The 25,403-nt window shown below is 44.1% G+C and overlaps 2 protein-coding genes across 2 annotated transcripts in view; one reads left to right on the top strand and one right to left on the bottom strand.

Moving 5' to 3' along the window:
* The window catches only part of Glys (glycogen [starch] synthase), a 97,924-nt gene that overhangs the window by 45,795 nt on the left and 26,726 nt on the right, over window positions 1-25,403 (bottom strand). Inside the window, exon 2 of the mRNA XM_022070687.2 lies at window positions 8-85. The gene's annotated coding sequence lies outside the window, so the exon portion shown is untranslated. The remainder of the gene's footprint in view (window positions 1-7; window positions 86-25,403) is intronic.
* LOC110833060 (uncharacterized) lies at window positions 5,500-25,102 on the top strand. The gene is made up of 4 exons (XM_087358823.1): window positions 5,500-5,582; window positions 6,501-10,531; window positions 18,354-18,453; window positions 22,085-25,102. The coding sequence occupies exons 1-4, from the start codon at window positions 5,576-5,578 to the stop codon at window positions 23,863-23,865; spliced, it is 5,919 nt and encodes a 1,972-aa protein (XP_087214949.1). The 5' UTR covers window positions 5,500-5,575; the 3' UTR covers window positions 23,866-25,102.

The following is a 25,403-nucleotide window of genomic DNA, read 5'->3' as shown; positions in this document are numbered from 1 at the left end:
TTCCTACCTTTGCGAAGACGGCCAGGTGTTGCCAGCAGAACGCAAATGTGGTCCTTCACACTTTCTCTTCAAGCTCCACCGACACCTGCAAAAGAAATAGAATCAGCCAAATGTTCTAACTAAAATGTTTTTTTTAATGGTACGTACTGATCATCTGGCCACCGCCAAGTACATGTGACATCCTTTCCACCCGCATAATTTCCACAAAGTGATGGATTTAGCTGTCCGCTGGCGCTCTTAGCCTAGTCCGCTGATGGCCATGCGTTCGATACGCGTCAGAGACAGAATCACTTGTTGTTTTTTGCATTCCACAAAGAATGGTCGTGTTTTGTTACCGCATACCCAGTGGCCCTAGTCTAGCTCCCACCTCAAAAGTTCGTCCATCCGCCATGTCGATATTACCAACTGTAAGAAATTACATGCCATCAGATGTGTCCAGCGACTCTCGATTTTAAATATGCTGATAGGCAGACAGACAAGCGCATCTAATCATCTGACGCTAGCCTTGCAGTTAACGTCGTCAAACAGAGAAATAATCTCTAGTGTAGTTGAACTGGTCTGGCCTTGTTATAGGAATGAGCGTTCATTTGCTTAACGACGCTTTCAATTTATCACTCGAGAAGCGTCGTTAAACAGAGAGTATGCGGCCTAATTTGAAAACAATCCCAGTCTCCGAGACTTCCATTTTCTGAAAATGAACATAAATGAAATCTGCAACAACAAAAATCGTACCCTACGTCTAACGCAACACGTTCCTCTTTTGTTTTATAAACCAGCTGTTATTGATTTGCTTCGTGAGTACCGACGGACGAAGGTGCTTTGGTAGACTCAGCAGGGGTGTTAAAGCACTTAAAAAGCATGATGTCAGAGCCAGCAATGGATTCTTCTGGCTCAGGTCAGGAACCAGAAATTTGCGACCCCTGGTGGACAGAGTACAAACTGCATAAAAGCCGGGAGAAGTATTTATCTACTCGAGTGAGTTTCGGTTTCTCAAGCAGGACTTTGCCCCGACCCCAACGTATGAAATCACCTGGACACTAACGTAATGCAGTAGAACTGGATCCACCGATCATGGCCGCCGAACTTGTAGGGAGTGCCCAGTATGCGGACCACTCAATGAAGGAAGAAAGGAGTTTCCGTCTGTGTCAGTGTAGCAGTTTAGAAGCCTGATAATTGTTGTTTTGTAACTGCGCTGTGTTAACAACATGCCACCTGTTCGTTGCAATCTCCTTTCTGGTCATTGACAACGCCTCGTATCTCAACACTCAGACAGACAAACTAAGTCCAAGTCAAGCTTCGGCACGCTTACGTTATGTTGCGTAAGGCTCGGTTAATTTTTGTTAATTTACAATACGTTAGATGAATTCATGACAGGTTAGGTTAGGTTAGGTTAGGTTAGGTTAGGATAGATTAGGTTAGGACAGGATAGGTTAGGTTGGGTTAGGTTAGGTTAGGACAGGATAGGTTAGGTTGGGACAGGATAGATTAGGTTAGGACAGGATAGGTTAGGTTGGGTTAGGTTAGGTTAGGACAGGATAGGTTAGGTTGGGACAGGATAGATTAGGTTAGGACAGGATAGGTTAGGTTGGGATAGGTTAGGTTAGGAAATGTGTTGAAAATGTTATGGCACCATCTCATCGCGCCAATCACTCTTTGTCACGCTTGATCATGTTTGGTCACGCTTTGTAAATCTTCGTCACGTTTCGACTTATGGTCATCCATTGTCATGAAGTGAAAGAACGTCACGCCTAGTCACGCTATCTAGTACTCTCTGTATTGTTAATTTTCTAGTGATGTGTAGTGTAGTGAAATCGACTTTCCTGTGTTACATAACGTGGTGATATTTTATTTGGAGTGTGCTGTACGCGGCCTGCTACTTCTGGTAAGCGACTCGCTCCGAGGTTCCAATTCACAAAGTTCAGCGGCCAAAATCGCTGGAACGCGGTATAGCTGCACAGAACGGTTACTTGATCGGGTTACGTCAGTCGACGGTCGAATCATGGCGTCATACGCTTCAACAGGTGCCTCTGACGTCATCGTCGATATCTGTTTCTGTCACATAATCTAAAATGTATTATTAATTGATGTTACTCTTAAGTCAGCCTTGTCTGCCGCTGACAAAGAGACAAAGCAACCAGCGTTACACACTTCTCCATCCCCACAGTGTCCAGCAGGGTCGTCATCCTAACTTTAGTATTAAAAGAAACTGAGGGGAAAACGCAACTTGGGAGAACTGATGGCAGACGGGAGCCGATCACATCACGAGATGCCAGACGCCAGAGAGCAGCAGCAGTAAGCAAACCCCACAGTCGGTTGCAATGTCGTATTTACACGTTCCTAAAGACTGCAGCAGCTGATGGCGATGAAGCGGTGGTCTCTGCTTGCAAGACCACACGGCGTCACAACCCTGAACACCGACGTCGACATGCTCACGGCCGTCAGAACCCGACATCTCTCGTCTTCCCAGTCAGTTTAAACGTACGGCGTAATACTTCCCTAAAATAGACGACAACCGCTTCCTTCCGAACACCTCACCCATTCATCGATCGCGATCATCTTCCCGGTCACAGACGGACCAAGCTCCGAATAAATCGGTCAGAAGGAATCCGTGCACTGAAATCCCAAGTCTCGCTCACTGCACGCACAAGAAGTGAAACGAACATGACTTCAAAGACGGTTGTGCTAAAATCTACGTTCGACGCCATCTAGACTCTGGTCTGAAGATGGAGACAGTACGTTTTTCTGAATCTGCACCGAGCGGAACAACGTCGTCGTTCTCAACAGCATAAAAAACCCCGAAATCGGATAAGACGTGTCGATAAGAATAAATCAACAGGTTTTTTCGTAGAATGATAATAATCACTAAAATGCGTAAATGCAGACATCCATCATAAATGACAAAGCATACGAAGACGTTGAAGCGTCAATGCCACTGAAATCCGAGGCTGATATAATTGTTCGCGGTCCGAATGACGCACTCCCTGAAATCCCATCAAACACGTGCTCTCAGACTGTGGTTGGCGAATCCTTCGGGTCAGAATCCGCAATGTGAACTTTTGAGCGTTTCAATATCACTGAAAGGCAAATTTTCAACTGCATGTTCGAGATTAATTACTCGTTCTGCCCTGCTTTGTTTCATAAAGAAAAGAGCTGACTGGCTTAGGTGCGTATTCATGGGGTTAACGTACGTCCGATGACAACTTCGTACAGCCCTACAAAAAAATCCAGTAACTCGGCTATGTGAACCGTATGACGGATAAGTGAACATGACCGGAGAAAAAATCAGTTTTTGTCACACAGAATTCTTCCTGGAACTCGTCCTTCATTTGAAACCGAGAAACAATTCATTCCCCCCCCCTACGTGAATAACTACATTTAGATCCAAGACTGGGAAACAGCCCATAAAGCAGACTGCGCGGCGATACGAGACATCATATCGAAATGATATCGATAGATCGAGCTGCTAAGCAACCTCGCATCTAGTAAGCAGAGTTACGTAATGTATATTTAACACTACGTTTTGGAACAGAACACACAATCAGTGTTGCAACAGCCAATTCCTGACCCCAAATGCCCCCCGGTCGATATTACCGACTGTGGTAATGGCGTAGGGCACTGCAAATGTCTTGCTACTGGTCGTAGGCTTTTAAATAACAGAGCCTCCGTTCGCTGAAATTTCAAGAACCTTGCAGAATTCCGAACAATTATGGTCCATGGTCATTGGCCCCCATGTTCAAAATATATGGTCCCAAGGTCACAGTCATCGACCAAATGACCGGAGTGACTGGTCTACGTCCAATTATTTGTAACAGAGCGAAAGTGGAAAAATTTAAGCTACGCGGAGATTTCATAATTTGTTTATAACCTGAAGTACAGTACTTTTACTATTTTACAGTTTTTTTATGAGCTGGTATCTGGGGAAATACGTTATCAGCAACACTGATTACGACATTTGAGAATAATTCTGCAGAACTGTTAGAAAACATCTCAACAAGATTTCCGTTTGGATTTATATCAGGAGAGTGCCAAAAAAAGCAGCTCTCTTGACGTCTTGTTCGATAACTTTTTATGTGAGGCAAAGTGTCCCAGATCGCTTGTCACAAAAGGGCTACGAATCATGACCAAGACAAGCGAATATTTCACTGGCGCACCAAATGAATGGAACAGCGAAATAAGGAACAGTCCGGTAGAAAACGTCACGATCCTGAGCCAGCTCCATCCACACACTTCGTTCATGCGAGCCCAATTCCCTTCCGTTTATCCATTTGATGTTGTATTCCCATCTTCCTCTGGGCCTTTCAAATTCTCCATTCCTCGCACGCTTTTCTCGTCCTAGCCAGTTGCCCACTTTTAGCAGACGTACGGCCTTGCTACAACTTAAATTGGACAATAAATATATCATTATATTTCGACCGTGCAATACCAGCATACGAGGTGCGATCGGAAAGTTTCAAGACTGTGTCAATAGCGGGCGAACCGGATGTAGTACGAGCTTCTGCCTTTAGGGGGTGCAGCCTACATTCATAGTGAATCAGTGTGCCAGCCGGCATCATCGAATTAGCATTTGTTTCTTAGTTACGGGCGTTTTGGTAGTGCATTACACCGACCCTCCTGCGATTTCGGAATGGCGGATTTTCATGAACAAATCAAATTTTGCCAAAGACTCGCCAAAACGGCTACGGAAACGTATGAAATGCTAAAGCAAGCATTTGGGGAGTCCGCAATGGGTCGTGCACAAACTTTTGTGTGGCATTCACGTTTTAAAAATGGCCGAACCTCTGTCGATGATGACGAGCGTTCTGGACGACCATCTTCGAGCACAACGCCCGAAAATGTTACGAAGATTCGGCAGGCCATTCACGAAGATCGACGTCGTACCATCAACGACTTGTGCGACATTGTTGGGATAGGCTATGGGACCTGTCAGCTGATTCTAAAGGAAGAACTCCACATGCGACGCATCATGACAACGCGCCAGCGCACACCGCCCTCAAAGTTCGGCAGTTTTTGGCCTCAAACACCATGGCCGTCATCCCGCACCCTCCTTATTCGCCGTGTGACTTCTTCCTCTTGCCAAAGATGAAAATTCAGCTAAAGGGAAGGAGATTTGAGACGATAGAAGAGATTCAGGCAGAATCGCAGATGGTGCTTGACAGGCTGACAAAGAAAGATTTCCAGGGATGCTTCCAGGCTTGGCAGCGGCGCTGGGATCGTTGTGTTCACTCCCAGGGGAACTACTTCGAGGGTGATGGATGAATTTAATACCTGAGATAAGTGTACGGGTTTTTATAGGCGCAGTCTGGAAACATTCCGATCGCACCTCGTATATCAACATGTATCACTTTTATTCTCAAATATTAATCGTATTTAGCAATTACAAGCGTTAGATAAGCTCGTCACAATAAAATGATAACGTAGGTAACGATTGTTCTCAAATTGGAGCTTATTATCGCCTTTAATTGATAGGACCAAAGTTTAAACACAATTTAAAGTGCCTATATAAAGAGCAGATCGCAAAAATCTTCCATTCATTCAAGTGAACTAACTGGTGGAAAAGACTTGCAAAAGTTTAGTCATGAAAGGTAAAGAATCAAATTTTTTTTGAGCTTTAATGTTTCGTCTTTGTTTGTCATTCGATGTCGTCTAGTGCGTGTGCACGTGTGTACATGCATACGGCACCGAGCGGCAAAGATGATGATTTCGTGTGGCGAATCTGTTCGTCGTGGAAGAAGGTTGTGCTTGAAGTAGCACAGGGGAGTTATTACCGCATCATTGACCTACAGCGGCTGAGGAAAACGACAGTGTGGTTGGTCAAAATTACATAATGACGAACTCCATGGTTTGTGAACTTCACCAGATATTTCAGGGCGACAAGACCAAGGATTGTCGCCCTCGATAAACTAGTGGTTAGCGCTCGCCCCGGGGAGCAGCTGCACTCATTCAAGATGTTTGTGTGTTTTCTCAGTCCCTCCAGGTAAAAGAAGGGACAGTACTTTGTAACAGGCCACGATCGCCTCCTTCCAAATCCTGGCAAATCGTCCTACGACTGGACGCTAAATAATTAGTGCTATGAAACACACGATTAAATAAAGGAAGAATCAGTAATGTATTAGTCACCGATTTCAACAACACGCAATGTTTTGGTTACAGCTGAAAACAGCTCATCACTTCAGCTGTTTTTCGTTTTGCACGTCGCTCTTCGCATGAAGAGACACGGGTCATCGCTTTATTTTTGTTTGTGCTGTGTTCTTTTACCATTGCGGCGTGGCCTACCTGTTGAATAAATTTGTTGTTCCAGTAAATAAAAAATACACTCCACAAAATGACCAGCTTCTGACTGAAACGAATTAAAAAGAATCAGAACTTCAGTTGCTAGCATCAAAGCTGATCGGCTGCAGGACGAGACGAAACAACCGAAAGTCGTTTGTGCTACTCGCAACATTTAGGCATAACAATAAGGCGACCTACGGTGTCAGATAACACAGAGTATTTTGTTTCAGATTACGTCTCACCCAAGTGCGTGGCGCTGATGTCGGCCCTGCTCTGCATTCTCCCCACGGCATGGTCCTGGCCAGTGCCGTCGTGTTCAGTCGCCCGACGAGTGGGAACAGCAAATCTGTTCTTCCCGCACCCAAGCGACTGCTCAGCTTTCTACAAGTGCGAAGATGGAACTGCTAGACTGAACTTTTGTCCAGATGGCCTCTACTGGAATCCGATTCTGGATATCTGTCAGTTCCCCTTCGACTCTGGTTGCGTGGCACACAAACATCCAGCTAAACCACACACCACGGCACATCCAGCTAAACCACACACCACGGCGGTTCCGACTCCCGAAAAACCCGCCGTCACTTCTGAAGAACCTACAAAACGACCGGATGAACCTGTTACCACACCTGAAGAGCCCTCAAAATCTCCTGAAGAATCCGCCACGACTCCAAAGGAAGTTCCTACAACTGCAGAAGAGCTCTCCACGACTCCAAAAGAACCTTCAACAACTCCTCAAGAACCTTCCACAACTCCTGGAACACCATCCACGACTCCTGAAGAAACCTCAACTACCCCCGAAGAACTTTCCACTACGCACGGAAAACCTTCCGTAACTCCTGAAGAACCTTCCACGACTCCCGAGGAACCATCAACAACTCCTGAAGAACCTTCCACGACTCCTGATAAACCTTCCACAATTCCTGAAACGACGTCCACAACCACAACACAAGATACTAGTACGACACCCAAAGAACCTTCCACAATTCCTGAAACGACGTCCACAACCACAACACAAGCTACTAGTACGACACCCAAAGAACCTTCCACGACTCCTGAAACGACGTCCACAACCACAACACAAGATACTAGTACGACACCCAAAGAACCTTCCACGACTCCTGAAACGACGTCCACAACCACAACACAAGATACTAGTACGACACCCAAAGAACCTTCCACCATTCCTGAAACGACGTCCACAACCACAACACAAGATACTAGTACGACACCCAAAGAACCTTCCACAATTCCTGAAACGACGTCCACAACCACAACACAAGATACTAGTACGACACCCAAAGAACCTTCCACAATTCCTGAAACGACGTCCACAACCACAACACAAGATACTAGTACGACACCCAAAGAACCTTCCACAATTCCTGAAACGACGTCCACAACCACAACACAAGATACTAGTACGACACCCAAAGAACCTTCCACCATTCCTGAAACGACGTCCACAACCACAACACAAGATACTAGTACGACACCCAAAGAACCTTCCACAATTCCTGAAACGACGTCCACAACCACAACACAAGATACTAGTACGACACCCAAAGAACCTTCCACGACTCCTGAAACGACGTCCACAACCACAACACAAGATACTAGTACGACACCCAAAGAACCTTCCACGACTCCTGAAACGACGTCCACAACCACAACACAAGATACTAGTACGACACCCAAAGAACCTTCCACAATTCATGAAACGACGTCCACAACCACAACACAAGATACTAGTACGACACCCAAAGAACCTTCCACGACTCCTGAAACGACGTCCACAACCACAACACAAGATACTAGTACGACACCCAAAGAACCTTCCACGACTCCTGAAACGACGTCCACAACCACAACACAAGATACTAGTACGACACCCAAAGAACCTTCCACGACTCCTGAAACGACGTCCACAACCACAACACAAGATACTAGTACGACACCCAAAGAACCTTCCACGACTCCTGAAACGACGTCCACAACCACAACACAAGATACTAGTACGACACCCAAAGAACCTTCCACCATTCCTGAAACGACGTCCACAACCACAACACAAGATACTAGTACGACACCCAAAGAACCTTCCACGACTCCTGAAACGACGTCCACAACCACAACACAAGATACTAGTACGACACCCAAAGAACCTTCCACCATTCCTGAAACGACGTCCACAACCACAACACAAGATACTAGTACGACACCCAAAGAACCTTCCACGACTCCTGAAACGACGTCCACAACCACAACACAAGATACTAGTACGACACCCAAAGAACCTTCCACGACTCCTGAAACGACGTCCACAACCACAACACAAGATACTAGTACGACACCCAAAGAACCTTCCACCATTCCTGAAACGACGTCCACAACCACAACACAAGATACTAGTACGACACCCAAAGAACCTTCCACGACTCCTGAAACGACGTCCACAACCACAACACAAGATACTAGTACGACACCCAAAGAACCTTCCACGACTCCTGAAACGACGTCCACAACCACAACACAAGATACTAGTACGACACCCAAAGAACCTTCCACAATTCATGAAACGACGTCCACAACCACAACACAAGATACTAGTACGACACCCAAAGAACCTTCCACGACTCCTGAAACGACGTCCACAACCACAACACAAGATACTAGTACGACACCCAAAGAACCTTCCACAATTCATGAAACGACGTCCACAACCACAACACAAGATACTAGTACGACACCCAAAGAACCTTCCACGACTCCTGAAACGACGTCCACAACCACAACACAAGATACTAGTACGACACCCAAAGAACCTTCCACGACTCCTGAAACGACGTCCACAACCACAACACAAGATACTAGTACGACACCCAAAGAACCTTCCACGACTCCTGAAACGACGTCCACAACCACAACACAAGATACTAGTACGACACCCAAAGAACCTTCCACAATTCATGAAACGACGTCCACAACCACAACACAAGATACTAGTACGACACCCAAAGAACCTTCCACGACTCCTGAAACGACGTCCACAACCACAACACAAGATACTAGTACGACACCCAAAGAACCTTCCACGACTCCTGAAACGACGTCCACAACCACAACACAAGATACTAGTACGACACCCAAAGAACCTTCCACGACTCCTGAAACGACGTCCACAACCACAACACAAGATACTAGTACGACACCCAAAGAACCTTCCACGACTCCTGAAACGACGTCCACAACCACAACACAAGATACTAGTACGACACCCAAAGAACCTTCCACCATTCCTGAAACGACGTCCACAACCACAACACAAGATACTAGTACGACACCCAAAGAACCTTCCACGACTCCTGAAACGACGTCCACAACCACAACACAAGATACTAGTACGACACCCAAAGAACCTTCCACAATTCCTGAAACGACGTCCACAACCACAACACAAGATACTAGTACGACACCCAAAGAACCTTCCACCATTCCTGAAACGACGTCCACAACCACAACACAAGATACTAGTACGACACCCAAAGAACCTTCCACGACTCCTGAAACGACGTCCACAACCACAACACAAGATACTAGTACGACACCCAAAGAACCTTCCACGACTCCTGAAACGACGTCCACAACCACAACACAAGATACTAGTACGACACCCAAAGAACCTTCCACCATTCCTGAAACGACGTCCACAACCACAACACAAGATACTAGTACGACACCCAAAGAACCTTCCACCATTCCTGAAACGACGTCCACAACCACAACACAAGATACTAGTACGACACCCAAAGAACCTTCCACGACTCCTGAAACGACGTCCACAACCACAACACAAGATACTAGTACGACACCCAAAGAACCTTCCACCATTCCTGAAACGACGTCCACAACCACAACACAAGATACTAGTACGACACCCAAAGAACCTTCCACCATTCCTGAAACGACGTCCACAACCACAACACAAGATACTAGTACGACACCCAAAGAACCTTCCACCATTCCTGAAACGACGTCCACAACCACAACACAAGATACTAGTACGACACCCAAAGAACCTTCCACGACTCCTGAAACGACGTCCACAACCACAACACAAGATACTAGTACGACACCCAAAGATAGTGGCTCAAGCTCCGAAGAAGACGATTCAGGTTCCAAACACGATGATTCAGATTCCGAAGAAGATGATTCAAAGTCCAGAGAATTTTTGGGAAGTCGAACAGGACTGAGAAACCAAATGTCTTAATACTCCTCAAATGTTCTGAAATGTGTGAATTATCAGCTGCGAAAGTCCCCCCTTACTCTTTCCGTCGTCTGATTCTTGTTTGCTAAAATACAAATTTGAAGTCCTCGCTGAACTTGAAGAATTGGTTCAATCCTGGCGAGACTTCCCGTCAGTTTGAAGATGAGTGTTCTGGACGGTACGCCGTGTAGTGTGGCAACCGCCTGCCAGAATACACGGCGTAACATCCTGGAAGACAGTCGTCCAAATAAAATTCCCATTTATAATAGTCTTCATCTTCCTACTAATATTAAAATTTTCTATTTTCACTGAATCAGTCTACGTTGCACGCAGCGTAGCGTAACGCAATTTTTGCTCACAATAATCCGAAACCCTTTCCATAAAATGACAAAATATTTCTCCCCTCCACATACCACTATACTCCGCTGATTTCCACAACCAGCGTTCGTGAAGTTATTGAATTTAATGAACTAGTTCATTAAATTTCTTGATTCTTGTAATTTTCTGAATGTAGTGATTGGCTGTACTTATTTCAATATAATTTAATTCTGTTAAACTCAATAAAAATATAATATAGAAGAATTAAACATTAAAGTACTTTGATACAAGCTGTTGATTTTGTTCCCGAGGGAGTGTCCGGAACGGAAGGTTCGCTTATCAGGCGTGATGACTTCTTCGTACATCGAACAACCATACAAGCTACAAAACTGCTGTTCAAAAAATGCTTCATATTATCTCATAAAAGAGATGCACTAAAAGTATCGATTAGGGCAGGAATTAAATCGCATTGAGTATCGTCACTGAACCAGTCAACGACACGGATGGCTCAGACTTATCCAAACAGCCGCCTTCAGGGCACCAGTCACAGCGCCCCACAACCTGTTCATTTTGCAAAATGGAACTGTAAGACTTTTATTAATTTCAACAGCGGAAAGGTCTGTTTCAAGTGACAGAGGCGAGTTTGTAATAAATAAAGACTTTCTTTCATTACGTTAAAATACGGAATTTATTTTTTTTTAAAAAACGTTCAATAGCTATCGTTGATACAGTATCTTCCTTGGTAAAGGGCACTTGAAATGTCCTGCATTAATAATTCCAGAAGCTTCACTGACATGTATCTCGAAATTCCGCCACTGCACATCACTTCGAACTTCCTGAAACCACGTGTTCATCTACGCGTGTTGCTAACCTTACGAAACGGACTAATATGAAACAATGCAGAGTATGTTGAGGCGATGCGTACCACCGAAACGTCGGTAACTGCCTGCAAGATATCCAGACCCCACAGCCCAGAAGACCACAATCAACCTTCAAATTTCAAGAGGCTAGTTGTTTGAAAATAATTTTCTTCGGTATACGAAATTAATCGCCGTGCTCCCAGGCAACTTCTCCGACATCTGTTGGACGCATAGTGCCTAAGCACCAGGCGTTTTAAAGAGCGTTACAAACTTCCTACCTGAATATTACCTGACTACAAGATCTGTGACTGATCTGCTGTTACAGTATCGAAGAATCCAGTAACTGCAATTATGATGCGCTCCTCGGGCATGTAACTTTGCAGTCTCCTCTCAAATATTAGAGAAAATTCACTGAATTCGGGCACACGCAAACAGATTCAATGAACAAGAACGTTCAATGCCGCTAGCACAAAAGCGAGGCTCTGAACAGGATCGTAATTTAGTTCTCATTGAAGTTAACACATTTCTCTTCCTATTATAATCGCTGCCAGACTTTTTGCTCGTCATTCAAAATTACTTCTTTCCAACTGATTTCCATACAAAATTCCTGTCGTATTTATCATTTCCTTCGTCCCAGGTTTTAGTCCCCCTCGCACCCCACCCGATTTTGATTATCCAAGTAATAGACCAGGTAGAAAGGTTACAAATGACCAAGTTGTTTGTATTACGTCCTGACATTTTGCTTATAAATTTGTTCCAAATTACAGCAATTTGTGCTAAAACATACACGTAAGAAACCAAGTCCAGTATCTTACTAAACACTGGGCAAAGTTTATTAATATTTATGTACAGTGCTATACAAACGTGTTACGTCATAGTATAGCCTATTGACGTACGACATTACGGAAGCAGGTAAATTAGGGGAACGGTTCAGAAATCGGATTTGAAACAGGTGCTGCGAGAACAAAAAGTCTTCGTCACGAAGACCCCTCACAAGCTGACGTGATTTTACACAGCAGGACACTACAGTTCCAAAAGCTATTTATTATTCTTGTCGTACACGTATGTGCACACTCATTTTCGTTAACAAGATTTATTCTCTGGATTTCCCATTCAAACAGTCTTCTTATTGCAGTAATGACTCTCTTGTCGGCATTACGTCACACTCTGCTTGTACGTCCAATTACTCGTTTCGGGATCCCAGTGTCGGACCCCGCGACAGTCAGTGGCGACAGTCAGTGGCGACAGCCAGTGTCTTGTCCCCAGCGATCGCATGTCACCTAGTGTCGCCACTTACCGTACTAAGACGGTGAAGACTGACTGAATCTTGGGTTATTTAACGAAGCTGTACCAAATGCTGAGATTAGGAAACGATAATTTACGATGACAGAAACGATCACGATGGGAGTCAAGGCACGGATCTGCAAGGAGGAGCGTGTAATTTGTTCCAAGGTCTTATCCAAGCATTCGCCTACAGAAAACGAAGAAAATGATGGAAAGTCGGTAGTCGCTGAGATAACCTGCCACTGCTGCGTCATGTACTTGGCATGGAAGTGATATCACGCTGCACCGAAGTTGGAGGAATGTTGTTTCCGCGTTATGTTAACACTTAAGGATGCCCACTTCGCGGTACGAACATTTATTTCGGAAACTGATGCCACGTTGGAACATGTGAGACGAACAAAAAGACCGCGCACAGCTCTAGCCTCGGCGGACAGGATTCGCGTCGAAGCCGTCTTGCGTTTTAAGTTCGCTCCCGTTCACAGCCTTCTAAACAACGCTCAAACACGCTGCTCCTACCCAAAGCGAAAACAACCTAATATTTTGGTGACAATTACGAAAATATTTGTTCTTTGTCGTGAGCAACAAACGAAACGCTGTGACAAGACAGTAAAAGGAAGTGGTATAGATAGTTACCACTGCCATATATAAATGCTTAAAAGCAATAATCTTCTGTCGTGGTATATTTCATTTTCCACCAAAAAGCGCCTTAATGAAGACTGTCTTTCAAACTAAGTGATTTTATAGCACTTTAAAAAAACACTTTACACTTTCAGAAACACGTTACTTAATACAATGTCGATACCACGCACATCCACGCATATATGAAGTGGCATTGTCATGTAAATGCTTAGCGTAATATGTATGACGTCACAACTGCATCTGTGTGCCTTGCAATTGTACAGTTTAGTCCATGTTGGTTACTAGACGTTCCACTGTTCGCTGTGTGTGATTAAAAAAAATAGGATACGAAAGGAGACGTCCACAGTCGGAAGTTCATTCCCTCCCCCTGCCGCGTGCCTTTTAGAGGAACAGCGCGATTCATCTCGCCTGTCCTCGCAACGAAGGATCGAACGTTCTCCTTGCTCAGGTCACGTCGATTACGTGCACATTCAAACTCCCAATTTCTTCATTGCATCTCTACACAAGTTATTAGCAACAGCAGGAATGCAGTTCCAGAAACTTCTTTGCTTTGTGCAATATTTGTCAGGCAAAGTTTGAAACGCGCACTGACCATGAGCAAGTTCCTCTTTGCGTATTTGTGAACCACGACGCCGTTAGAAAATGAGCAATATCACGTTCCCATTTCAACGGCGGCTGGCGACAGATATCCGAACATTACCAAGAAATACGATTTCGTAAATGCTACAAACATGGCGAGGGTGCGAACCATTTTAAGTCTACGCTAATAACATGGTGGAAATCCATTGATGTTACATATGCAGAGGAACATAACCTCACTTCTTTGCTTGAAATTACTCACTCTATGGTGCAGGCTTGTCACATTCTTCATGGAACCCTGGACTCAAACCTGATCCAGCTTCATCCGGATCGCTCCATCAAATTCCTGTCTCCCTAAGGTCCGTCTTAACATTAACCTCCCACCTGTGCCTAGGGATTCCCGGGGGTTCCCCCCCCCTTCAGGCCTGCCAACCAATACCCTGTCCCGCCTACCTCATCCTCCTCGATTTAGTCACCCTGACAACATCAGCTGAGGAGTGAAGGCCGTGAAGCTAATCATTTTGAAATTTTCTCCATGATCCGTCTTTTTTAACTTTCAGGTCCAAATATCCCCCTCGAAGATCCTCAATCTACATTCCTCGTTCAAGGTGAGAGAGGACATTTGAAATTAAACATTAAAAATTAACTACAAACGTAAAGTACTACAGAATTCTTGCAATTACTTATGTTTTGTGTGCATCTGCCTCATTGTTCAGGTACGCGATAAACCATCTTATCGATAAAACTGAACAATGAGATACACATTTCAGGAATTTAAATTAAAGTTCAAGAACTTGCGATTATAACAACATACTTCCACACAGCGGCAGAATCGGTAGGATGACGCAATAATGATAAAAACGCACGCAGCGAGGCGAAGTATCGGTTACAGAACAACACAACCTTAAACTTTGCTCAAGGACATCGTCTGCCTCCGTATATGGTGCACCCACGTGACATCGCAGGAGCCATCGGAGGAAAACACTAACAAAAATCACGAACAATAAACAGCTCGTGAAGCAAAAGCCAAGTGGCGTGTCCTGGTCTAGAAATCAGGTCTTCGGGAAAAGCTACCATGTCGAGTCCCCTAACAATTACATCACAATGCTAATTTATATATTTATTATATTATTTATTTAGTGTTCTGTCTGACGACAGGTCCATATGAACAGGATCCTTCCGTCCTTTTCTCGGACTGAGACCTGTTCATATACGTTCTTGGCAGATGATCCAGAAGTGGTTTGCCATTGCCTTCTTCTGTGTGTGAATGGAGTAATTGTTGGGATGCCACGGAGGAAAACTCCGTGTTGCCTAGACCACGGCCTTGCCCAACACAAGTTATAAATTCGAACCCGAGACCCCAGGATTACAAGGCCAGCGTTCTAACCGCTAGACCACCTCATCTTATTATTATTTAGTGTTCTGTCTGACGACAGGTCCATATGAACAGGATCCTTCCATCCTTTTCTCGGACTGGGACCTGTTCATATACGTTCTTGGCAGATGATCCAGAAGTGGTTTGCCATTGCCTTCTTCTGTGTGTGAATGGAGGAACCGGGGAAGCCCCCGGAGGAAAACTCCGTGTTGCCTAGACCACGGCCTTGCCCAACACAAGTTATAAATTCGAACCCGAGACCCCAGGATTACAAGGCCAGCGTTCTAACCGCTAGACCACCTCATCTTATTATTATTTAGTGTTCTGTCTGACGACAGGTCCATATGAACAGGATCCTTCCATCCTTTTCTCGGACTGGGACCTGTTCATATACGTTCTTGGCAGATGATCCAGAAGTGGTTTGCCATTGCCTTCTTCTGTGTGTGAATGGAGGAACCGGGGATGCCACGGAGGAAAACTCCGTGTTGCCTAGACCACGGCCTTGCCCAACACAAGTTAGGAATTCGGGCACCGCCGGGAATCGAACCCGAGACCCCAGGATTACGAGGCCAGCGTTCTAGCCGCTAGACCACCGTGGCTTATGGTTTAACAATAACCATAAAAATATTCCGCTGTTGTGTCATACAGTAAAAGATTTGTTTTAAAATTCGACCACAGAAAAGGTCGTAGCCGCTGCCCGATTCACACACAACGCTGTCATACGAGAATTATGGTCCAGTAACAAATCTACCTTAGGGTTTTGTTGCTGCGGAGATGAACTTAAAATATTTTCAGATCGCGTGTGCCGCGTTATTGAATCCTGCGCTCCTATACATTAACACCGCCTCCTTACATATCCCTATCCCAGAGGAAGATACGAGCAATGAATAAGCTGTCCTCTTCCGTATTTCTGAAGACCACGTTAATTAGCAGGACGTTGCATGGAATTGGTCAGCAAGAAACTCAAAGGTCACAAACTGACCATGTCAAACGAACAGAAAAGAAAAATGATGAATTGCCGGAATTAGCAAACGTGAATAAGCAACGGCTGACAAATTAAATCCAGCAATGTTGCCAACCTCGTGCAACACCAAAACCTGCGTCTCGCGTTTCGCCCCAACGCGAAGCCTTGGAGGGCGGACGGACAGCTGTCGCTGAACACATTCGATCTACTTAAATATTGCAAACGCCAAAGACCACAATTACGTACAGAAATAGTCGGTGTCAGTTCATTCGTGATCAATCATTATTTATCCTGAATTGTGAGCCTTTAATTCACTCCTAAAGGTTCTTTGTTTACGATCAATAGAATACGAACTTGTATCAGCACATAAAATATATGAATAATTCATACGACTACAGACGTTACATTTAAATCCCCGTCTGTATGTGCCTTTGACCCCCTTTCTTTCAAGTTCTGCTACAAAATCAGTTCGTTTTCTAATTAATGCGGCTTAACATCACCTGATTCATTCACATTTTCAAACAGCTAATTTATCTCAGATCCATTTTAATGTTGAACATCCATTACCCTCTCGGTCTTTCAAGAGACTGCTACTCAAATAGCTTCCTCATCAAAATTCTGTATTATTTACTGTTTCCTAAGCTACATTTCCAACCAATTTTAAGCCTTTTTCAAACAAATGGCAACCCATAACAATTTAAAGAGATTTAGGTTAGTCAATAATTTTGTCGTTCCGATCTCTTAGAACGAATATTTTTTAAAAATTATGTTCCTAAGTAATTATGATGTGTGTGCTTCCCTTAGATTAAAATATCGTATTTCACAACTGTTAAATTTCCGTAATAGTTGTCTTAATTTTTGATGGGTAATCTGCTATTAGATAAAATCACATGGTTTGCAAAATCACTTACGGCGTTGGAAATTAGATGATACTACATCTCGTAGGGAAATCTTGTAATGGCACAGACATCTCATCTGTTCACAAAACATACTTATTATTTATATTTATTTATTTAGTGTTCTGTCTGACGACAGGTCCATATGAACAGAATCCTTCCATCCTTTTCTCGGACTGGGACCTGTTCATATACGTTCTTGGCAGATGATCCAGAAGTGGTTTGCCATTGCCTTCTTCTGTGTGTGAATGGAGTAATTGTTGGGATGCCACGGAGAAACCGGGGAAGCCCCCGGAGGAAAACTCCGTGTTGCCTAGACATACTTAGCCAGCTAAAAACATTCAAACATCCCCCACACACGCCTACGTGTAGCTCTCTCAATTTACCTCTATTTTCGAAGTTTTATAACCAAATTTCTGCACGCATTTATTGTTTCCTCCTTGTCCGTTACGTGTTCCGTCCATCAGGGTCTAATTTGCTGCACCGCAGTACCGATATTACAGCGACAATAACTGAGATGCTTTCGAGGGGCAAATATCACGACAGATATTAAGATAATTCTACCGTTTATCTATGTCTTCCCCACAATAATAATAATAATAAACACGAACTGAAGATTTTCTCAGAAACGTTAATAGTTAGGTAAAAACAAGTTAAGACAACTTCACATTACCACAATTAGAAATCATTTGATTTTCTAACACGATATCATCTTCAACTTAATTACCGAGAAATTTTCCATTCTCGGTAATATCAGTAATTTTATGCTAATGTCTAAACATCTGGAATCCAATCACATCGAAGGATCTGACGGAATTTCGATTCAACTCGTGGCAACGCTGCGATAAATCTCATTTTATTTCTACTTATTGGTCTTAAGCGTACTGGCAGTGACCGTGACCTTTAGCCGACCTATATTAGTCTCAACAATGAGCAGATGGCCGGCAGTGCACGTAACGAGACCTACAGAGCCATGGACCGGGCTTCGAGCGTCCGCCGCCTCACAGGTACCAACTAGTATTAGCTTCTGGATTCTGAAGACGTGTGTTTCGCTGTGTCGCTGGACGAATCTCGGTTGGCAGCCATTTTCGAGTGACAGAACGTTGGCTAAAGCATTATTTAATTCTAAAATATACAATTTAAAAAACTATAACATCATCACAAAAATATTGTGAAGTGAATATATTTTTGCAGGTTACTGTAAGTCTAGGGCAGTGTATAATGTCTGCAGCTGTAAAATTACAAAATCCATAGTAAATATCCTATAAACATTTCCCTCCAGAGCAGGAAGAATATAAAATATCAATTATCTTGTGCAACCAAATAAAAATGTAATCAGGCTGATTGAAAGAGGTCATGTTCGTAAGTTATGTGTATTCATATCCAAGGAAATTTTTATTCAATTGACTCTTCACCATCGTCAAGAAGTTTTAGATTTGATATTCATATTTATGTTTAACTTGACTTTAGTCATGCATGCAAATGACGTCCTCATAAACATTCTACAATATCCATGCCAGTCGCAACGGATATAACAATATGGTGGGTCGGGAAGAAATGGACAAAATGTTTGACCAATTTTATGCAGAAGTCTTCTATTTACATTATCATGACTCGTTTTAAAATTAATGTAACCTGAATTTTTATTTTGAAGTTCAGGTTGTAAAGGTAAACTCCTGCAACCATCAAATGCAACTACATTACAAATATTGCAGTTGTTATAATCGGACGCCCGTCATTTTGACACTAAGTACACAGTTTGAACTTGATAGTGGTAATTATTTATTTACTAGAACGGAATGTAACAGTAATATACCTCATTTTAAGACTGCAAGCAGAATTACCACAGCTGATTTTTTCAAAGTGATTGTCCGTAATAAGTTTAAGAGTAAAGTAATGTTTCTGCCATTAAATGGGCTAGCACCGAGGAACAAAAACCACGTGTTTTGAGGGTCATTTTACAGAAAATATAAATTATTAGCACAAAAACTTTCACAACTGAAAGCTAGGACAAAAACGAAATTTAAAATTAGGACACTTACTGGGGTGAAATTTGTTAATATCGCGTACAGAAATGTTATAAATTTACAAATATATATTGGTCATAATTAAAAATCCTGCATAATGAAATTCATCGTAATTCACTTTTCCTTCCGCGGTTAAAGACTGAAGGTCTCTACGTTTTATTTTATTTAAGAAAATTCTGTTAATCAGATGGGTATTTAACGACTCTATATCAACTGCTAGTGTATGCAGACTCGAATAAAAGTTCATACGATCATTACGTACACAGATTTGAAGACTTGAGAGGTATCAAGTCAGTTGAACAAGTTTCTATCGTAGTTCTTCTGTTTTCCTCCGGTAATGGGCATTCCCCTGTCGCTCAACCCCCCCCCCCCTCGAAGGTGTGCGACAGCCCTGAGCAAGTTAAGGGCTTCATTCTGACCCCGACACTTGGCTGGTCTCGGAGTGATCACACACACTCACATCTCTGCTGCTCTGGGGGAGGCGACAACCCCTTTGAGGCCTCCCTGTCTGAAAGCCCATAACTGACAGAACATTCACTGGTTATGGATTGCAAGGCGTAGTTGCAAATATTGGCAGGGGCGCTCTGACGTTTCTGCTATGCGGTCATTCAAGGTCCCATCTAACTCTCATGAACCCGCTTCTGTCCTCGCTTGTTTCCTGCCATCATGGAGCGTCTCTCAGGAAGTGAAATGTTTATGTGCAAGATTCTACAAAATTGGGCAGGATATTGTGAAGCGTGTGTAGCAAAGCACTGGGGCACGCGGGTCGAGAACCTTGACCCTCCAGGTACGCGCAGGCTAAATAATTATTTATTATGCACACTAATCAGATAGCATATCTAGTCACGTGTTGCGAAGAGATCGCCAAAAAACTTGTTTCTTGTCAGATATCGCGTGGGCAGATTGCAAATGTCTAGGGCAGCCTCAAGGACTGATTGGATTCTAAGAATGGAACGAAGATGATGAAAGACCCCAAGGTCTGGGTGACGACCTGTGTGTAATTCCGAAGGTCTCAAATGTGGGGTATGAAAGTTGTTCTCACGCCGCTGCCCCCATGTCGACACCAAGACTTCGAAGTGGCAAAATCGACTTTCCTCGGAACGCAATCAGGTTTTCAAGAAATTCATCGCTCTGGGCGAATATTTTAGTAAACGGTCACAGATCTTGGCCTGGTGTACTCGCGGATACGGGACGCCATGATTGCCTCAACGTATAGGTCAGTGGCGGATTCAATTTGTTCGACACGTCCACCGTCTGAGATGGATTCGGGAGTTTCTTTACTACTCAACTGCACGCTCTTCGCCCGTCTCAGTTACTCACTTCATCAAGGGTTCTGAATGTTCATCCCCGTCATCGCAAAATCACAGCTCGGTTCAGTGCATTTCCAACATTTTCTTACTTAATATTATATTATTAGTACTTCTACTGCGTACTGAAGATGTTCCCAGTTCGAATCTTCGAAGGAACAACTCGACAAAAGCGAGAAATGCTTAGCACACTGCTCAGTCTTCCAGGCGCGTGCCAGTAATTAATTTAAAATACACCAAAACACGTAACTCTCCCAGTATTTTCCCTCGCGTCGCATAATCAGCCTCTAATCTGACATCAAGCAACCTCTGTAACAGATACAGCCTCGTTTAACACACCACAGACATTGATTCGCGATTTTCCTGTGTGCAGTAGCCGATTTGGGGAGTCCCGCCATGACCTGCAGCTTAGCGCCTCTTACGAGCGTTATGTCACACCTCCCCTCCTCCCGCTGTGACTCGAAGGTCCGTCGTGACCGCGTTTATCCTCGCCCTTTCAATCCTAACAGGCGGACATCTCCCGCTACGCGAGGAGGTAAGTAGCCTTCGGTGCCACGGCGAGTAGCGGTAAGCTCAGGGTTGTAATTGATCGGGTTTCCGGTAATCCCCGCTCACATCCGCCGCGGTTTTCCAAGACGACGAAGTGCGTAACTGTGCCCACGAATATGTGTGACATTCTATTCTTAAGTCGATAACTAGGAAGACATTTCTAACGTAGAATCTGTATAAAGTAAGAAGTTCTTTCAAACTTACAACAATAATAAGTACTTCCGTAGCATTTACAATTTAAATCAACAATAATACAACAGTTGTCCGGCTAGTATTCGGGCACATGGCCATCCACTTACGAGACAGCACGCCGTTTGCCTGTGCAGTAGCAGCCCATTACTTCGCAAGGGCGTTCTTTACCTTATTCCAGAATGAGCTTTCCACGTGTCCGTAAAGTAGCTCGGAGTAGCTGGGCATAGCCCATTAACCTCCTGGAATGCAATGAAGCGACGACTAAGTCGCAGTTATTTAATGTACGTAGCGATCACTTTTGGCCTCCCCTTAGGAATATAAACATATTATTATAAATTATTGCCCTTTTCAATAAATTTCTGAGACCCAGGATTCTAATTTTGTCAGTGGAGGCGCGTTTCCAGTCTTATAAGGCAGAAGGTCCCACGCTGGTCGAGCAGAGTGAGTGACGACGACATTTTTTTTCAGCTTTGCTTAATGTCTGCAAATACGTTCAATAAACTCGCACGTTTCTTCCATCTCTTTGAGATACACACAGCCTGCGTATTACTCCTGTGCCGCAGGTCCCGTGCTAGGCTTGCTGCTTCTGGTGGCCAGTGGGGGGGATTGCTGGCCGTGGGGGTCTGATCCCTTCTGCCCGCCTGGTCCAGAACCAGAGTGCCCCAGAAACCCTGCAGACGACACATCAAACTACTTCCCCCACCCTACGGACTGCCACTATTACATCCAGTGCGACGGCAGCAGGAAGCCGATTTGTCGTCAATGTGGTCCCACGATCTACTTCAGCCCGAAAGTTCTGAACTGCCTTTGGCCGCTGGCCGCAAAGTGCGAGCACAACGCCACGACAAGACAGGACAGTCTCCTGCCCCCGATATGTGGGCCGGACAGGAGACATCATCTCGACTGCGACCGCGAAGGCAACACTTTCAGAGACCCTTCGTCCTGTGATCACTATTACAGGTGCACGGGAGGAACAAAAGTGAGAAACAACTGTCCGTCGGGTCAGCACTACAACGGGCTGCTTGGTGCCTGTGACGATCCTTGCAAAGCGGGCTGCAAACCCGGAGCGAATTGCAATCAGAGAACCACGTCATTCCGGACAACATCTACGACTTCAAAAGCAACATCAGCAAATTGTATTCCTGGAGTCAACTGTCCCACCAGGAGTACCACCACTCCTAGCTGTATTCCTGGAGTCAATTGTCCCACCAGGAGTACCACCACTCCTAGTTGTATTCCTGGAGTCAACTGTCCCACCAGGAGTACCACCACTCCTAGTTGTATTCCTGGAGTCAACTGTCCCACCAGGAGTACCACCACTCCTAGTTGTATTCCTGGAGTCAACTGTCCCACCAGGAGTACCACCACTCCTAGCTGTATTCCTGGAGTCAACTGTCCCACCAGGAGTACCACCACTCCTAGTTGTATTCCTGGAGTCAACTGTCCCACCAGGAGTACCACCACTCCTAGCTGTATTCCTGGAGTCAACTGTCCCACCAGGAGTACCACCACTCCTAGCTGTATTCCTGGAGTCAACTGTCCCACCAGGAGTACCACCATACCTAGCTGTATTCCTGGAGTCAACTGTCCCACCAGGAGTACCACCACTCCTAGCTGTATTCCTGGAGTCAACTGTCCCACCAGGAGTACCACCACTCCTAGCTGTATTCCTGGAGTCAATTGTCCCACCAGGAGTACCACGACTCCTAGCTGTATTCCTGGAGTCAACTGTCCCACCAGGAGTACCACCACTCCTAGCTGTATTCCTGGAGTCAACTGTCCCACCAGGAGTACCACCACTCCTAGCTGTATTCCTGGAGTCAACTGTCCCACCAGGAGTACCACCACTCCTATCTGTATTCCTGGAGTTAATTGTCCCTCCAGGAGTACCACCACTCCAAAGTGCATCTCTGGAATAAATTGCCCTGAATCAGTAACTTCAAAATGTACAACTGGTTATAACTGCCAAACAACAAACAGATGTGTGTCTGACTATAAATGCGAAGATGAGAAAACCCCAATGTGCTTCCCGAACAGGGATTGTGACAATCCGCGGCCAGAATGCCCTGTGTGCAACGAGGATGGAGAGACGTTTGCGCATCCTCTGAACTGCGACTGGTTCTACAAGTGTGAGGGTAAAGTAGCGGTGCCCGTGAAGTGTGGGTGTGGGTTCCTGTACAACGCACGATACAGAGTGTGCGACTACCCCTGCAACGTGGACTGCACGGGTCGAGCGAAACGTGCGACACAACTGAAGATGTTCTGCCAAGCCAACGCGAGCCACTCGAGTGGCACCATGGCCTTCAGTCAGAACTCCCTCAGGTCCAAGTGCGGGCAACTTTAATCCCGAATGGATTGATTAGTGGGCGTCCAACTCACAATATCGATGTTAAAGTTACAATCTAATGATATTACCTTCCAGCCTCGAACCCAGTGTTGCAAATCAAAGCTAACTTTGTGTTCTCTGCCCGATGCTCCAAGATGAAAAATACACTGCCCTGAAACACTGAGCCAGACGACTAACAGATAATGAATTAAAATTTAATCGGAGTGAACTTTGTGAGGCACTGGCTTGTAAAGAAGATGGCCTCAGAAACAAAGTTTTCAAGGTCTTGATGACGGAGGTTACTGCAAAAAGATTCTCTGCGGTCTGTACCCACAGTTGATATTATACGGGTACGACGTTTGTGTTTACAGATTTGTATACTCAGATTCGTATCTCTGGGAGACTTTACATGATATAATTAATTCTGACGCTTTGACAAAAACTGTCACAGTAGATGATTCAGCCGTGTTCACTGGTATCTCCTGAGTGTCCTGTGGTTAGGCGAAGACCTAACTTGTTCTTTCATGTATTTAGATGCTGCAAACGTTGTTACCAGAAAGGATCTTTGGAGCTTGGTAGAAGGGCTTACCGTAATAGCAATTAAGTTTGACACAAGTATTTCGACGCGAAAACAAAATAAAATACACCTAATAAGCTACACCATTTCTCTACCTGAATGCTCGTTTAATCAAAATTGTTTCTCCGTACAAATTGAGGTATTATTTTTTTTGTCATTTTCGTGTTGAATTCGTGGTCATGGGGGCGATGGGTGGTGGTTTCTACGGTGGAGGGGATGCAAGTAATGGCAATTTTTCTCTCGCTATGGTGTTGGTGTACTTGAAATACAAGCATGATTCATAAATAGTACAAAAACATTAAGAAAAATTACTCCTATACGTATACACGTTTCTAGGAATAAAACAGGTCTGCATGAAACAGTGTTGTAAAACTAATCTAATCGGCGAAAGACACAATCGGATTTCAATTTCGCTGGAAACACACGCAATTTAAATTCATATAATTTGATTTCTGTGGGATGGAATCTGTTGCAAACATGATCTGCTATAAGAATGTTGATTAAATTTTACATTTTTTATATGTATTTAGAATAGATAAACTAATCAAAGGTATCAATGCTTTTTAATGCCTGAAGTATATAAAACATGTCTTACTAATTTAATAATTCGAAATGAAGTGATTATCAGTGTATGTATAGCACAATTTGTTATAAAACAATAATAAATCCATAATCTTATGAACGTTTATAAAATAACTGTCTACTAACATTCCAGTACGGATAAGAAGTCTCATAGGATAAGAATATGAAAGTAGCAGTAATTAATTTCACAATGGCTGTGATATTTTATATTACTTACGATATATTACAAATCAGACAGTAAAAGATAAATACCTTTTATTCATTACTTAACCAAGAAAAATAATTCATTGTCAAATAAAATTGTCTTCATGTGGAGAGAACTGTCAAGTTAAAATTATCATCATCGTAGCTCTTTCACTCTATGTTACGTCGAACCCAGTTCCTGAGGATCATTACA

Source organism: Zootermopsis nevadensis, unplaced genomic scaffold, assembly GCF_977971745.1.
Source record: "Zootermopsis nevadensis isolate Lab colony 2312 unplaced genomic scaffold, Znev_1.0 Znev_ptg000030l, whole genome shotgun sequence".
Classification (NCBI taxonomy): domain Eukaryota; kingdom Metazoa; phylum Arthropoda; class Insecta; order Blattodea; family Termopsidae; genus Zootermopsis; species Zootermopsis nevadensis.
The sequence above is the reverse complement of the archived record's forward strand: the minus strand, read 5'-3'. Positions and strand labels throughout refer to the sequence as shown.